Source organism: Austrofundulus limnaeus, unplaced genomic scaffold, assembly GCF_001266775.1.
Source record: "Austrofundulus limnaeus strain Quisiro unplaced genomic scaffold, Austrofundulus_limnaeus-1.0 Scaffold16, whole genome shotgun sequence".
NCBI classification, from domain to species: domain Eukaryota; kingdom Metazoa; phylum Chordata; class Actinopteri; order Cyprinodontiformes; family Rivulidae; genus Austrofundulus; species Austrofundulus limnaeus.
The window spans coordinates 4,159,567-4,177,904 of NW_013952418.1; the positions used below are offsets into that span (position 1 = coordinate 4,159,567).

The following is an 18,338-nucleotide window of genomic DNA, read 5'->3' on the forward strand; positions in this document are numbered from 1 at the left end:
ATTTTGCAGCATGTAACTTGTTGACGACTGGATAGGCTCTTTTCAGAAGACAGTATTGTTGAATGGAAATCTCATTCCGTGTTGATGCTCTCTTACCGTGCTCATGTACGCTTTCAGTAAACATTAATCTGTGCAAGATTAAAAGATGCGTGGAAAAAACCCACGGCTGCTGTTACGTGTTACCATCACTCAAGCGTCTTCTGAAAGAGCTAGATGTCTCGACATATAAGCAAAACACATTGATTTCAATGGCAGTTGTTGCTCACTGAACAGACTGCAGCCAAGGCTACCCACTCAGGTATAAAAATTGTGTGGGAAACACTATCTGAAAATGGGAGCAAACAGTCAGCAGCCTGCTGTAAACTGTGAATGCTGATTGACAAGAAAAAAGTTTTTGCTGGTAGCAGTTACACCAATCAATTGCAGAGGAAACATGTTGCGTTGGGAAATGAAACTTAACTGAATATTTTACTACAGTTGCCACACAAGTGCCATTTTGTCAGACATCACCCCAAACCCACATAGATATTTTGTGATTTTTATTATGCCCACTCTCTTCAAACATTTATTAGAGTATTTCTGTTCTGTCTGGTGTGTTTATTGATTGTCTTTTGAAGTGAAAATGTGGCCTTCCACAAAACTGTACACAGTTTGTCTGCTCACCTGTTGGAATTATTCATTCTGGGGGAGTATTTAAATGTAGGCCTGTCACGATAACAAATTTAGCAATAAACCATAATATTATTTGGAGACCATTTCAAATCAATATAATGATCAGCTGCTGAAGCTGTAAAATCGCTTCCCAACTTCTCTATCCAATCGGGTGCAATTTATTCTATGTCTTCCTCTGGCTTCATAAAATATCTGCGGTCACCCTCATGTCACTTACAAGATTTACGTAAAGTTATGGACAGACACAACTGCTGAAGCTGTAACATCTATACCCACCTCTATTCAATCCCACACAATTTATTCTTTGTGTCTTCTTATGGCTTTATAAAATAATTACAGTCACCTGCTTGCTTCTTCAAATTTTATGGAAATTTCCTAAATTTACATAGTGTAAAAAAAAAACTTGGAGAACCCAAGGTTTGGCACATTGCCCTGAGACCGTCCTGAGTTGCAGCCAGCTGAAAGGAGGAGTTGGAAACATGAAGTTGCTCCTCTAGTTAAAGCCTGTTTATGGGGCTCTCATGCTACAGAGGTTACAAGACCATGCACCTGGCAAATACCCGATGTGAGAGTTTACTCCTCCCTTTGCTAAGGAGTAGAAAAGAGAGACACGAAGGAAACAAACAAGCAGGCAAATTAAAATTATCGACCTCATTTTAATTTATCATGCGAATAATTGATTTGTTGCTTATTGCGACAGGCCTGTTTGAGTGTCTGCTGTGGTTAGGGTTAAGATTTAAAGATTTCCTGGATAAAAATATTAAATACAGGACTATGTGCACTGTGCAGTGTTGAAGTAGCCAGTACATTAGGTTTGTACAGTAATGCACTGAAATTTTGGTTACATTATGTGGAATACATATTTTAATATAATACGTAAATACTGAACTCTTTGCTTTCATTAGGTAGGAGGTGTTTTAATCTGTTTTAATTGTGTATTACACAACTAGAATGAGTTTTGAGTACCTGCTGAATATTCTGCTTTAAATTAATTTGTGTTCAATGAAAGTATGACGCCTGGTGTGGCAGTGTATCACATTTTCTGAAAAATTGCGAGAAAATATTAGAATTTTCAGCTGCAGTCTCAGCGAGCTCTTGAGTCTTTGCAAACAAATCACCAACAAGCATCGTTACGGCAATTTGAACACGCAGTTTTTGAACATCACAGCCTGTTTTTGTGTGCGCACTTTGCATTCTTGATCATACGCATAATTTTGTTGCCCACCTTCACCCACATCGTATCCACCTTAGCTTACATTTGCATCCACCTTGGCAGCCATCCCCATGTTTATGATTGAATCTGCTGGAGTACTCTTTTGAAATGAAGAGACAGATTGTGACCAGTTTAATAAATAACACATTTTCATTAGTGTTGATTTTAGACTTCAGCTTGGATGTTGTCAGAGAAGAGCTCTGGTGCAAGAGTCCAAATGTAGCTCTGACACTCTTGAGACAGGTTTTAGACATTCATAACACAATTCATGTTGGTTTAAGATGGGTTGGAGATGTCCACAACAAAGTTGTGACTTTTAAAAAGTTGGCACGCCACTGCAGTTCAGGCTGGGATATTGAGAAACCCATGAAAGTCGCAAAACATGTAGACTTCCTCATGGATGCCATTTGCCAACTATTCACAGCACAAGATACCAGTTTAGGTAACTCAAGCTCTGCTTAGCATAACTTTAAAATAAGTGTAAGTAGAATGCCCCACAAAAAAGCTTCGTCATTTTATACCTGCATTGTATACAGATCGGTTTGCTTCACAACACAGGTACACAATTAGATACTTAAATGTTCATCGAAACATCTGGTTAAACTGGGTTTAACGTGAAAGCATTGCGCATTCGCATGCTCCTGTGAAGAATGTACACATGTTTTCATAGTTGCATCAGTGTGGCATTGGTTCCCTGCCCCCTCTTTAAGCAGGCACCGCCCCACGCCTCAGCTGTCTGCAGAGCCGAGCAATAACAAGCCTTTCATCCCTCCATCCTTCCATCTCTTCATCCGGCCCTGCCCAGTGATTTATAATTCATCTGGGATCCTGCCTCTCTCCACCCTTCTGCACCAGGACAGCATTAACATTCTGCTCGGTCCCAGCTATGCTTCACCCACGTGTGTGTAGTGTGTCTGAAGAGTGATTCTCGGGCCTAGTCAGTGGGGCTCTATTTGGAACAGCTATTACACTAGCTGTTTGTGCTTGTTCAGTTCTGGCTCTCATTATGGGAATGAGTCTGCTTGTCTAGCTTTTTGTCTGCTCCTAGTCTGTGCTTTTAGCTCTCTTTTTCTTCTGTCAGATATGCCAGGTCAGCTGCCAGGCCCACCTTCCCTGTGTAATAACAAAGAATAGTTCAGCAGAATGTTTCAGAGAACAGCAGCTTATATATTCACCACTGAAGGGTTTCACCAGTTCTTAAGGTTTCTTGTGACACATGTGGCAGATACTTTCTCTTTCCTAAAATAGACCTTATCAATTATGAATTTCAGACACGACCATTAGATGGCTTCTATTTATATATGCTTTTTATTTTAGCTGTTCTTCTTGTTGCTCCCTTCTGCAGAGATCAATCACCACAGTAAACAAACTCGCCTGAAAGATTTGGCAAACATTTTTACACTGGATTCACTTCCTGACACAACTTGGGCTTGAAATTGCAACTGATTAGGTTATTTTCATCTGCACTGTACTGTCGTGGTCTTATTTTCTCTTTCAAGTCTTGTCCACAAATAGGTGTTTTTCTAATAACAGGCCAGACTTTCACATTTGCCTACTGCTCTTCTCAGTCACTTTCAGATTTTCCAGGTTTTAAAAATGAATACCAAAGGTCAGTGTTAAACATTCCAAGGGCTAAACTTGTACACTCCTGGTGTTGTTAGTCTGGTCACTGCCTACAAAAACCATATTCTGTTTGTTGTTGCTGCAGGTGTTGGGCAACATCCCCTTTATTGGCACATGATAATGTCTGTAGTGAAACATCCTCCTTATCCTGTCTTTTTATTTTGCTAGGTTTAAAAAAATTGCCTTTTAGCCCAGCCCCACGGACTACTTACTCTGTGTGTCATTTTCACAGACAACTCGCATGCTGCAGAACAGTTTCTTCCTCCGACTGCTACCGCCTCACCATCTGTGCTACTATATACATAGTGTGTTTGCATGGACAAGTTATCTAGCTAAAGAAGCTGTCCAGAGAGATATCATTGACTGGAATTAAAATAAGTCTTGTAGCATGTATTTAATAGATATAAAGTTGAATTTTTCACAAAGAAAAGGTTATAGATTCAACCTTTTAATCAGATCTTATGGTACAAAATCAAAATCAGCCCAATAAATGGAAACTGATGCATTTCATTTTTGTAGTTCATAAAAAGCAACATATGGCAACTTTAAGACAATGTTGTAATGAATTAGAATCATGTTTTTTGTGAGTCAGACCTGTTAAAGATGTCAGCAGTGGATCAACAACAAATCCTTCTCCACAACCGAATGGCATGGCCTTATTTCTTTTGAAACAGATCTTCAACCCTAATGTGCTTACTTAACACTAGCATGACTCAAACATAATTTTAGGGTGTTCTCACACCTGACACATTTGGTCCACTTTAAATGGACCAGAGTTCATTTCCCTCATTGGTCTGGACCTTTTTATGCAGGTGTGAATACACTCACCTCATGCCATCCCTGGTGGGGATCAAACAACCGGACCAAGACCCATTTTTGAGGTGGTCTCAGTCCGCTTCCAAACAGACTCTGGTGCGGTTCGCTTCTGGTGTGAATACAGACCGGCCTCGAACTGAACCAAGTAACGTGCGCCTGGTTTGACTTCACAGGTACGGATGCACGATATATTGGCATTAATATCAGTATCAGCCGATATTGGTCATTTTTTAGAATGTCTGTCTGATATGTAAAACTGGACCAATATTAACGTCCAACATTGATTTTCCAATTTTAGCTTTAGTTTCTGTTTTTGGGAGTGGAGTTGGTTGGTTGAGCGGCATCTGTTTGATCATGATAGTGATATTGATGCTGCACAGCCAGGAATAACTGAAGTAGGGAGCCATGTCAGAGGTCTGGTCGTTTATTTACGGTATCAAAAAAAAGACCAAAGTGTGTTTGTGTGTATATGTGTATCGGTGCATCCCTATTCACAGGTCACCATTGCAAACCATCATTAGCCCTTCAGTGTTGCTAACACTAACACTGCGTTACAAAAAATGAGCCTCTGTGGGTCAGGGAATGCAGAGCATCTTGTCTCCTTCAGGTTGTGGCACACATTTAACAACGCTGTCCCGAAATTAGAAGTACATCATCGCAAAACCACCACTGAATGAGCTGCTCTTGATATTCTTATAGTCAGTTGTATTAACAGCACCATCTTTATTTCCTTGTCTGTGCTCTGTCCCGCCCCTGTCATTTCTGTCCAATGGGAGCAATGAACGTCACCTGCATGGTTTTGTTGATAAATTGTAGTTAAATTGCAAAAAGCACAATGTGAATGCAAACCACACCAAAGGAAAAACATTGTCCACTATTTGGTCTCGACTAAACAAGTGGACCAAAGGACTTTCCTGGTGTGAATACACCCTTAATCAGAACATGTAGGGTACAGTGTGATTTAATGTTTGGATGATGTTTTGGACATTGGGAGTTTTAACTCCGATGTCTGATGTGTGTTTGAGACATAATGATGCTCATCTGTGTAAAGGTCATCTCCACCCTCAGCGCCTCTCCTCCCTATTCTTTCTCTCAGTCTGTTCATTATCCATCCAGACTTGCTCCCTCTGCTCTGCATTTATTTTTACCTCCTCGTGTAATCTTTAATTATTGTAGATCCAGTCACAGCGCCTCACATTTTTACTACCATGCACACTTTAGGTGAATACGTACACGCTCATTCATGCATGTTCTTCCAAGCACAACACAAAGAAATTTAATTATTTATATTCTCCTTTTAAGAGCAGAAACTGGATCACGGACCGCATGCTTAAAGGAAAAAAGTTGGTGTTATCACGCTTTTTCAGCTACACACTTAACCATCACTCCGGGGTTAAATCTGATACTTTTAACACAAGTCGTGGTCCTTTTTTTAAGATGGATGGATGGCTTTGCTTGTTTTGCTTGTCACTTGTGTATGACTCTTTAATTTACAAACACATCAAGGTCCAGTTGAGTAACATTGTCAGCAGGTGACTGTAAATTGTGTGCATGTGAGGGGGTCATATTTTTAGATCTCTACAGGGTTAACCACCATTACCAGTACTATCACTTAATGTTTTCAGTTGTATTTTTAAAACCTTACAACCTCCTCAGCCCATGTCCTGACTACTCTGCACAGCACAAACGTGCATTTAAAGGGACAACATTCTGGATGCCTCTTAACAGTTGTAGATGAGATGTTTGTTAATAGGTCAATAGGCGCTCTCTGTGCACACACACCTCTCTTGCTAGCTTCTCTGATAGGCCTGCATTTATCTCATCCTTTAGTTGCTAGGCAACAGGCTTTCTTTTGTGTGTGCATGTGTGTGTCCTTACACGTTGCTGTGGCAATGTCAGGGTTTTGCCTGTAAGAGAGGAGAGAGATGTTGAAAATAGAGGGAAAGGCAGATGAGAGAGAAGTACTCAGAGAGGCGAGAGGGAAGAAATGAGAATGAGTCACGGCACTGATGAAGCAGAGGGTTTGCAGAGAAAAGCGCCAAAAAGTACTAGATTGTCTCTTGCCTTTCCTGCAGCCTAGCTGTATATATAAATATATATACGGGCCTGCCACTATCTTAGCGAGGTCACTGGCAAAGACAGCATGATTTACCAGACTGGCAGGCAGGCAGGCAGCGAGCCCTGGGCTGTTATTGGATGGAACAGAGAGGTGTAAGGAAAAGTGGACGTGCTTAGAATAGAAAATCAGAACAAGTGATTGGATTCCTCCCCGCATCTCACTTTTCTTAGACTCTCTGGCTCTCTCCACTCCAAGAGTCTCACAGATAATGGGACCACTCCCACTCACTCACATTTCAAATATATTTTGTCATTTTCTGATGCCCTTGTGCACCAACTTCTGCACACACCAGTATTTAAAGGGACACATCGCAAGGTCATGAAGACTGGCCAAAAATAAATCCATAAAAACAGAAACAAAGTCTGCACTTTTTTTACTTTTATCTATAGTTAATGTGTCCACAAATCTAAAAAAAAATGTAAGCCATATTTTTGAACGGCTGCAAACTATCATGTTTGACCTATAGAAACAGCCAAAGTGACTGAAAATAGGTTTTTACTTTACATTTATTTAACCAGGCAAATCCCATTGCATAAATAAAGGAGGCATCCCTGGAAGACATAGTTAAGACAGGGGAGTCCAATGGTTCTTGATGTATCTGTACTAAGGTTGGGCAAAATCATATTGTGTGCTTAATCGTCAGTAAAACTGTAAACCTTTTTTTTACGTCAGGGGTTTAGGTTTACAATGACTGCATTTAGTGCCGTGTGATGATGGTTTTTTGTGTACACTGTCCCTAGAATCAGGCATGCATGTGTGCTCAATGGTGGAAAGCGGTGTGGAATAGCTAAAGCCGGGTTCACACCAAATGCATTTTGAGCAGCAAAAATGTGCCCAACGCCTCAAGTTGGACATGATACGTTCAGACCGGAACGAAACTAGACACGCGTCTGAATGGGAAGAGCATTTGTTATTTTTTTTTTTTCAGTCTGTCTTTATTGGCAGATGAAATAAAGAAAATGGCTTTGCTTTATTTACTGAGAGCAAGCAAACGTTGCGCTCACTAGTGCTGTACCAAACGATTATTTTCTAATCGATTAATCTAACGATTATTTTTTCGATTAATCGATTATCCTAACGACAAATCTATGTTATTCTGGTGTGAGTGCACTGGAAATTTAAAATGTTTTCATCAAATTAAGAAGAACAGTTCTTTAATATTGTAATATTTTCTGTAATAGTTTTTTCATGGACACAAAATATGGACTCAAGTCAATTCTTTAACAAAAAAAGCTTAATAGACTTAACATCAACATAAAATCTCAACCAAAGCATATAAAATTCAAGTAAAAGAAATATAGTACAAGATGTTAACAATCTAACAAATGAACTAAATCATGCAAAATTCAAGTCACTCTGGAAAAACTATAATAAACATTTATTTATTATTTTTTATTTAACATATTTCTCAATATATAAAAATTAACAAATATCAAGACAACATCCAACTCTTTGTATTGTAACATCAGATGTTTAACTAATTTCTTTAAGGTGAAAACTGTTGAAAACAACAAGACTGTTTTGTGTTATTACACAAATTAAAATCCAGCTCCACGTGTTTCAATTGATGTCATTTCCCCACTAGAAAAATGTGTGAWGGAGGTCCATGGAAGGCAAATAAGTTTAAATCAAATAAACAAAAGAGGATGCAGTTAAAATAAATAAAAGGTATTTAAGCTACGTTTTGAACATCCAGAACACGTCCAACACTTGTTGGCTGCTTGTGCTCTTTAGGTCAGACGTGTGTCGGGAAGCTCCTCTGTTGTTTGAGACGCTGGGGAAACTGGGAACGTGGCTCGACCTAACACCGGTCTCTGTTTAATGGTGGATGAAATAAAGAAAGTGGCGGTACTTTATTTACTTTGAGCAAGTGAACGTCGTGCTCACAAGATAATTAATCCACCAGATAATTCAGAGGCGGTCTGTTTGGTAATTTTTACTCCAGGAGCTGCGAGGCTTGTTTTCAAGCTTCAGATTGAACTGAAGCAGCGGCTGCTGACGTCATTACGCTCTTGTGCGATGCTGCGTTCAGGACAAGCATAGAAAACTCACCACTCTTATGCCAATACGGTCGCAATGATGCTTTTAGGTACCGAAATGGAATTACATGAACATTCACGTGATGGTTATGTAATACAGCGAATCGATAATAAAAAATCTGCGTCGACAAATTTACATAATCAACGTCATCGATTATTTCAACTAATCAGTGCAGCCCTAGCGCTCACCAGATAATTTAGAGGCGATTTGTTCGGTGAGTTTCACCACTCAACTGCGAGCTGATGGACTATTTTTTTGTCCCGAGCTTAGTTTAACTGCACAGTCAGTTTAACGAGCCGCTGACCRGCATCGGTGCTGATATCTCCTGCCAGAACACCAACTGCAGACGGTCGATTTCAGCTAAAGAGCTCCTGTCCGACTCTTTCAGGTTAGTGGGCAACATTCAATAAACCGTCACGTAAAAAAATGATTCTCTGATTGGCTGACGTGTCACGTCAAGCAGCAAAAGTTAAATTTTTTTAACTGCAGGCATGGAAAACGCTCAAACCGCACCTACTGCTTCACACTGCGCCGTGCTCCCCCTAGCATGCGTCCAACATAGACTTTCCATGTAATCTGGCTGCTCAAAACGTGTCTGGTGTGAACTCTGCTTAACGCTAACCCTACAAACTTGTTTAACCACCTGAAACACCAGCATAAACCAGAGTACAAGGAAAGCCAGAAAATGTGGACCAAGGCCACATACAAGTGTCAACTATTAATCATCGTATTAATTATTAGCTAAATGCCTCAATTAATCATGATAAAATTTTATGTCAATATTGCTCAACCCTAATTGTTTTTGTTAATTATACAGGTAAAGGTTCTTTATACAATTTGGAATAACTTTATTTTGATTTCAAGTAAAAGGAAAAAAAATAAGCTTAACAATCCTGTTTAATTATATTATAGAATGGTTTTATTGATAATACAAAGGAACTAAAGTTCAGGGCAATATGAACTGTCTTATTGTACCCACACTTTTAAAATAAATAAAACTTTTAAAGCATTTCTAGAAACTTGGCCTTCATACATAAAAGTGAAGGTGATTGCAACCCTTTGGTACAACTTTCTCTCTGCCAAGTTATTCAGCTTCTTTCTTAGCTCCTTTGTACTTTTGTGCCAGCCTGATGCATCTTCCTGTGAGTGTATGCGGTAGAGCACGGTGTGTGCGTAGATGTGTCAGTCTCTTCATCTTTACACAGGTTTATAATGAAGTGAATGGGCCCAGGTCAGGGACTGAGCAGCCAAGCTGGGCTGTAGTTGCCAGGATACAGCAGCCGAGCCAGGCTGGCTTTATTTGCACACCAAACAGTATAGCTAGCTGCTGCTGCTGTATTTCCTAAGACTATTCTTCTGCATAGCATCTCAGTGGACTCCAAGGCTAACATATCCACAATCTAAAGCTAGATGATGCCTTTTTAAAAATAAGAAAATATTTTGTTGTTATGATGTATAATTAAAAACATATTTGAAAATGATAGCACTGCATAGTACGAGGAAGTCAAACGAGATGTTCTCAGCTGTCTTGACTCTTCCTGAAATTTATGGTAGGTGAGCCTGAGTTAAAGCATCACAAGGAGTGTTAAATATTATGGGGGGCACTTGACCTGCATAAAATTTGTGTCGCCATTTGATACCTCGCAAAAGCCGCCGCAAATCTGTTATCCAGCTCAAAGATATGTCGTCTGGCTGTCAGGGAGTGCTTTACTGCTTTATATCTGATTGTGCAATATGCAGCAGGATTGGTTGGTACACACAAACACAGGCACAGACTGAAAAAGAAACATGCCCATCCTTGGGTGCAGCAGCTGTCAGCGTGGAAAATCTGAGGTATTTTTTTTGTGAGCGCGTGTACAATGAGTAAGGAGTGGCATTGAATTGAAGCAAACATGGGTTTTCATCTCTGCACCTGTACCGTCACTTTTTCTCTGCTGTATTTGTACACCTTTTCTTTGCTTTCCTCATCATTCATCAGCAGTGTGTGTTGTAGCAAAATTGCAGTTGTAGGAATTGTTTTTTATATTTTATAAACATACATTTATATTTTAGACTCAAGGTTTTTGTCATTTTAGTTCAGTTGAAGCTTGAAAGAACAGTAAAGTTTTGTATTTTTAATAGGGCCGCACGATATTAGGAAAACCTGTGATGTGCGATAACAGAGCTTAATATTGTTATAACGATATTGCTTGCTATAAATGAACAAATGCATAACTATGTAATTTCAATGTCTTTCTGTTCTGGGTTCAGAGCAAAAAAAAACTAAAAACACTAATCATTTCCATTCAATTATGATTTTTATTTTATTTTTTTAAATATGAAGAGATCTATCCAATTGGCCAAATACATGAGGGGCTCCATTTGATTGGTGAAATATTTCAAACTTCCGTCTGAGGGACAAAACTTATAAATGCAAACTTTTGAGCCAACCATTTATTGCAGTTTATGCATTTTTTTGTGATATTTATATTGCACAGGCTGTTTTTATGATGACGATACATTTTTAGGGATGCACCGATAGGAAAATTTCAGTTGATATCCGATATAATRATTGCTGTTATGACCGATAACTGATATTTACTGATATTACATAAACACACAAATTATATTTTACATATACGCACAAACACACTTGGGTCTTTTCTTGATATCYTAATTAAACAACCAGACCTCTGACATGGCTCCCTGCTTCAGTTATTCCTGGCTATGCAGCGTCAATATCACTATCATGACCAAACAGGTGCAGCTCAATCAACCATCTCCCCTCCCAAAACAGAAARACAAAGCTAAAAAATGGGAAATCAATACTGGATGTTAATATCGGCCCAGTTTAACATATTGGACCAATACCAATATTCTAAAAAATGACCAATTTCGGCCGACACCGATATGAATGCCGATATATTGTGCAGCCCTAATTTTTAATGATTTTTTTAATGTACTTGACTTTTTGATAATAATATACAGATGAGTTTAATCACCATTCTTGGCAAAAGTTTTTTTCCTTTGATAACATATATTTTAAGTACCGTTTTGAACATTTTTACTTACTAAACAAGCATAAATTGCCTACATTTGTCCTGTAGTATAATCTGTGCCATTCTCCTCCCCAGTCAAGGACACGAATAAACACAATGCAAGTACATTTCCATGTAATTCTTTGGAATTGCAACCATCTATCTCATTTTGTAAAATCCAGTCCCTTTTTGATGGTTGTTTTTATTAGCCTTAAAAGATCTGGCAAAACGACACTGGATTTTCAGGCTTTAAACTATTGCAAAATGCCACTGACACACAGAGGGCTGTACTTTAGCTGATAGCAACAGCGTGTGTTGGAGGGGCATAATATTAGTAGAAAGGAATTTAAGAGGGATTTCCTGAATCATTGGAAAGAGGAGTTTTGGTATACATTAATATATACAGTCTGTTTTATCACTTTCAGATGGTATTTATTACTGGTATTTTTGACAAGGGAGTATGGCTTCATGTCTGCTGCCATAAGAAGGTCTATTTGGGCTGTTTGTTACAGGGAAACTGTTTCACCACTACAGGCAGCTTAGTTTGTACTTCAGTTTGTTTTTTTCTTTGTGCCATTTGTGTTTACATATGGGTGATGCTGTTTCAAGTGAATAGGTTTGATGTAGAGCCAGCTACATACCCTGTCTCTGTTGAACAATGCAGGCCTAATGTTTTGTCCACCAATTATTCACTCCTGTTTCTGTAGTTGAGAAAAAAATCTTAATGTTCTTGAACAGTAGAATTTATAAATAGTAGGGGGTTCTTGAGCTCTGGTCTGCCTGTGTTTTCCATGTTCATTTGCTGTGTTGCTTCATGTACTGTCTTTTAAAAAATTGCATAGTGAAATMTAGAGTTCCTTACATAAACAAGATTAAAACAATTTTATGTTTCGTACACGACATATGGATGCCTAACCAAAAAGCCTGTGCTGAAAATGTTTGGTACAAAAACGCGTACCGTTACATCTCCATTTCTTTAGGGGTGTAACAAAACATCGATCCACATTGGTCTATTGATTAAATGATTGATTCAGTTACATCAATGCAAAACAAAAACATTGATCCATGTCGTCGTCATATGCCTGATTTGGATTGATTTCTGTGGATTGATATCGCTTCATATTGATTGTAGACTTGGGAACCGAATTGAATCAACATCATATTATGACAGACTTTGTGATATCAAGAAACATCACATCATCAAACAAATCGATAAAATGTTGTATTGATAATACACATTGCTTTAAAAAAAGGGCATACATTTAAAAAAACAAATAATTATAACTCCTGATGAAACTGTCCATCAAAACAAATGTGCCAAAGGTGTGCCTATTTTTGACCAACATATTACTTAAATTGCTTAAATGGCAAAAAAAAATTGTCAATCCAGTGGCTAGATCTAGTTTAGCATAACTTGTTTTTTTGTACATTTATTACAAACAAAACAAAAACTGGTTTACACTTTAGCTTTAGGCTTTAAAAATGTCACACTGGCCATCTTGAAGTCAACTAGGAAGGCAGAAAAAGTAAGCTTGTGGTGTGTGCCAGTGCATCTGTGAGAGTACACACAGTATGCTGCAATATGCTGAAATGTTGGCCTCTATCTGACCGCAGAGGGAGTGGCTCTGAGGATAGAGTGGATGTAGATAGAAAGGAACAGGAGACATAAAAAGAAAGTGTTTATTCAAGATAGAGTAATGAGAAATAAAGTAGTCCTGGCTGGCTCAGCCCTTCTTTGGAAGAGATTGCTTTTCTAGCTCACCTTGCTGAACTTCTTTTTGCTTATCCTTTTTGTGTCATGTCTAACATGGCTGACATGCACCAAACTTAAAAACTCAAAAGTCTTGTTTCGGTGTCAGAGAGTGAGTTTTAAATGTTTCAGTGATCAGCAAACAGTTATCAGGTTTCTCATGTTTTTCCTTGTTATTGCCTAGGCCTGTCACGATAGGCAAGAAAACAGGTAATCGCATGACAAATTAAAATGTGGTCAGTTTTAAAAAAGGAGATTGATATTTTTCATTTACCTGCTTTTTTGTCTTCTTCGGTTCTCCTCCTTACTCCTTAGCTTTGGGAGGAGTGACCTTTTATGTCAGGTAGTATGTAGCATGAGAGCTCCATGAACAGGCATTTAGCTAGAAGAGCATCTTCGATTTTCCAATGCCTTCTTTCAGCTTTCGACTCCTAAGGACACCATGCCGAGCCTTGGGTTTACAGAGTTTTATTTTTTTATTTATTTATTTTAACTACATTAATTTAGTTATATGAACTTTGTAAGCAGTGTGCAGATGACTACAATCGTTTTCTTGGGTAGAGGTTTTTACAGCTTCAGCAGATGTGTGTTGTTTTCCCAATCTCCAGTCTAGGATAGTCCGCAATTTTTTTTACGGACATAAAATTCCATAAGCTTCATAAATGTGTGTGTGTGTGTGTGTGTGTGTGGGGGGGGGGGGGTCTGATTAGTTTAAAATAGTCTCCAAACGGTTGTATTCTTTATCGCAATGGTTTCTTAGACAGTTTATCCTCCAGCAAAGTTTGTTATCATGACAGGGCTATTATTGCCTCATATAGTTACGTAACAGAATTTTGTTTATTCCCATAGCTCATACAGTTAATTTTTCTTTTCTAAAATGTCAAAGTACATTCTGAAAAAGCCAAACTGTTTATCAAGCAGTTATTTTTCTTGCAGCAGTTTTTATTAATCTCCAAATCTGACTTTGTTAGAATGACTTTATTCAAACATTAATCTTTTTCTTTCTTAAAGGGTGTTTCTTTTGGTTCTTGATTAAAAAGGGAGTTAGTTCATGGCTAACCCCAACCGTTGTATGAATTACATTGTGTGTGTGTGTGTGTGTGTGTGTGTGTGTGTGTGTGTGTGTGTGTGTGTGTGTGTGTGTGNGTGTGTGTGTGTGTGTGTGTGTGTGTGTGTGTGTGTGTGTGTGTGTGTGTGTGTGTCATAGTCCCAATCTGTTTGTGCATGCCAATGTGGAAAAGCCTAATGCAAGAGAGGAAAATTTGACAAGCCTCTTACGATATCGTGCGTGCGTGTGTGTGTGTGTGTGTGGTATTTGTTGATCAACTAAACATTAAAATTTTCTTGACAAATCACAAATGAAGTCGAGCAGCAAATAAATATTGCCTCATTGTGGGTTTTTTAAAGAAACTTCTCAAACTCTGCCACATTTATGCAATAACAAATGCACATATGGAAAAAATCAGCTTCAGTACATTAAATGCACACAAAGACGCACAGCGTCAGCATATATTTTGTATATCTTGACTGGATTGGAATTACAAAGAAAACGATGCCTGTGGCTTGAAAAGGATTTTCTCACTGCGTTTCTTTGTGTGACTGCTTGCTTGCAAACATAATTTTCCTGTGTTTCGCATATCAGCAAAATGCTCTGTTGCTATAACTGTCCATCATAGTAGTCCCAAAATAGTGCAGAGATTATTGTTCTAGAAGCCCGGATGACCCAGTTTGAGGTGTCTGTCGTATTGCTGCAAGATTTGTTTATTTCTGTGAGCAGTCGCCCTTCCTGTCACTTTGTTTGGTGTGGTAGGAGGTGGGAGCGTAGAATAGGTAGTTTTCAGTGCCTACCATTAACAAAGTGGGGGCAACAATGGACCACATATAAGAGAAAGGGCCCAGTGGTTTTCTGTGACTACATTTCCTAAGTGGGGCGAATACACAGTTCATCGTAACTGCGTGCCGCACTGGTTTGGCTTGCTGACTCTCTCGAAGTGACTGACTTGACTGGAAGGTTATAAATAGAGTTCCTTCAACAGCATAACAGTGGAGTGGAGGGAATGAAGCTGGGGGAGGGGAGGGATATGGAAGTGGCGCCAGAGAATGAAGGAGTGCCAGTGTCTCAGAGTGGAGAGAAAAAAAATAATACAGCCGTGGTCTCATCTGTTCACTCAGTCAGTCAGTCACAGGGACGATTATGCTTTGACGCACTCGGGAGAAAATGCATTTTACGGGAGAAAAGAAATTAGGAAAGCAATGTATAAGAAATCTGTAGTAATGCGAAACAGTGAAGGAAGCCTGTGGATAGAAGTGCACAATTTCTTGTTGTGACACTAAAAGTACAATGATAACAGAACAACATTAATCTGCAAAGTACAATAACTTAAACTGTTACTAGAACCACATAGGATTGTTGGTGTTGGATACAAGTCTACCTTCTTTAATGAAAATAGCACATATGTGGTAAATAGATGGATGGAAAAGCCCACAATTACAAGGATTTGCTTGCTGTGGCTGTAAATGGCTGTTTGGGTTTTTGTTTAGACATGTCTGTCATGTTTCTAAAGACATTGCTCAGCTGTCTTGAGCTTGCTTAGTATCCCACAATGTAGGAGTCCACAGCATCTTCTTTAGTCTGCCCATTTGTCATAATATAATCCATCTTATTAACTGGGGCTGGGTGAGATGACCAAAAACTAATAATGGGAACTTTATTTCAACAGACAGTACTGTGTTTTTCACAGTATTTTTAAATCTGTTTTTAGTGTTAGTTCTTTATAACTAATATTAAACAAAGTAGTAGCTCAGTGGGTGGCAACTTCTGGAGACTAGGCAACTCAAAATATCCAGGAAATAGGCAAACTTTTTATTGTAGTCTCTGCCTACTGATGGTGGTCAGAGGGTCCGGTGGCTTCGGTGCATGGCAGCCTCACCTTTCTCAGTGTGCCCCAAGGCAGCTGTGGCTACAGTGTAGCTTACCATCATCAGTTTGTYAATGAGTGAATGCCTAAGTGTAAAGCTCTTAATATTAGTGGACATTTTTTCAAAATCACAGCAGATTTTTATGTGCAGGGCTTGCAAAACTGTGTTTTAGGCCCTGCACATTATCTTCTTGCCCACCTCGACTCACATTTTCACCGGCCTCTGCTCACAGTTTACCTACCTGCCCACACGTAATGACTTATTGTACTGGATTATCTGTTCTAAATAAAAATTCTTTGATTAGGAACAGTTTTTTCTAACAATTGTTTATCATTAGTACAGTTTTTTTTTTTTTTGACGTGGACATTTGGATCTACACCCTTGAATGTTTTCAGTAATGGGAAATCTCCCATGCAGGTGTCAAAATACAGCAAAATCCAAAATAAAGCTGGAAGCCCAACTCATTTGTTATGTCAGTTACATGTGAGCATGTTTAAGTGTCTGAGAGTCTCAACCACGTGCCACCTCTTCTAACATTTTCAGGCAAATGACAGCTTTTAGAGTAATTTTGATAGGATTGGGTGAATTAGGGAATTATATGCAGATGGCTGAAAAAATTATCATTAAAATCTATGTTCTGTAGTCACACTGTAGTCATTTAAAATATTACTTGATGAGTAATGCACAGTATTTCGACAATACTGGATCCGTTGCTCTCTCCTATTCTTGTGATGTTTTTTTTCCCCAGACTTGTTTGAGAACAGAATGACRAATCTTGCTCACTGTGTGAGTTATATCTGAACAACTTTGTAACCTTTTGGCTACTAGAGCAAAAGTATTATTGTTTAAAATTGAGTTCTTGATGTTCTGGTGATAGCTACATAATGTGACAGTGTATAAACAAGGTTTCAGGAAACGACGTGTACAACAAGCTAATTTTGCTCTCTCGTTTGTTTTTCTTCATTGCAGACGGTTGATGACGATGCAATGGCAGCGTGAATGAAGCTTGGCGTGGGGAGAGCTGAACGATGCCCAAAGGTGGGGGTTCTAAAACCCCCCAGCTGGACCACTTCCCACTCAACACCGACATGGTGGAAAAGCAGGGTGGGAAAAAGGTATGTTTTACTTTGAGATTGAGTATCAGCAGTGTTTTTAACAACTTTAAACTTGCATGTTTTGGATTAGTCAGCAGCACTTTCTGTAACAGAAAGGCTTTATCATTTTTATATTTCTTTATTATCACCTTTAAACTGCAGAGCCTTTGGGGCATGTCACAGATTAATGTGAAATTACTCTAAATTACATTCTGTAATTACCAGATTGAGTTTGCCTTTTAATTTCATCATGATATCTGTACACGGTTCCTTTCTTTTGCTTACTCCGTCATTTTTTTTAGTCTATTAAATGTTGTACAAATGACCATATCACTTCATTTTTTCCGGTTACTTACAACAATGTCTGGTCTCTAATGTCAGGCAGCATGCATCTAATGTCCAACCAGGTAAAAAGAGCTGTGACAAATGGTTTAGACTCTGGTTGGCTGAATTTGATTGAAGCAGGGGGTTAGCTTAACCCTGTGTAAATCTGAATAAGAAATTAATGCTCCATCTTATTATGAGTCTGGAAAGTCCACTGCTGTAGTGATTATGTTACGCAATAAATAATAGTCTAAGTTTCCCAATGCTGAGTTACACACTTCACTATGCAGTCCAGCAAAATGTAAAAGAAATTTCTACTAAAATATTGTCTTCGTTACAAAAGGTTGTTATTGTAATGCTTGGAAGCTAAAATGTCTGGGATTCGCTGCTCTAATCTCACTGCACAAKATGTGTTCATCAGTTTAAAATTTTTTTAAAGTATTTTATATAAGTATAATGGCAATTTGAGATTAAAGAAGATAAATTACTAAAGTAGCTTAAAAATAGATTTCTTCTTGTCCAGTAAATTAAAAAATGTTCATAATTCAATCTGGTTTAAATAAATTTGTTCGTGTAAACAAGATCTCTAACTCTTCACAGTGGGTTTGGACACATTTTTAAAATGAAAAGCTCATAAAAGATGTTAAGTTCTATTTTATATTTGTACTTGACATTTTTAATTTCCTAATTTGCTCCCGAATTGGAGCTATAGAGGCACTATCCTTTCTTCTGGAAAAGGTTGCAACTGTAC

General features: G+C 38.5%; 1 protein-coding gene across 2 annotated transcripts in view; it reads left to right on the forward strand.

Annotated features, from left to right (window-relative positions):
- ankrd11 (ankyrin repeat domain 11) overlaps window positions 1-18,338 on the forward strand; it is a gene marked incomplete at its 3' end in the record, with an annotated part of 114,311 nt that overhangs the window by 75,362 nt on the left and 20,611 nt on the right. For both annotated transcript variants that reach the window (XM_014003080.1, XM_014003081.1), the window contains 1 exon segment: window positions 17,139-17,284. In XM_014003080.1, coding sequence (XP_013858534.1) covers window positions 17,198-17,284 — 87 coding nt within the window.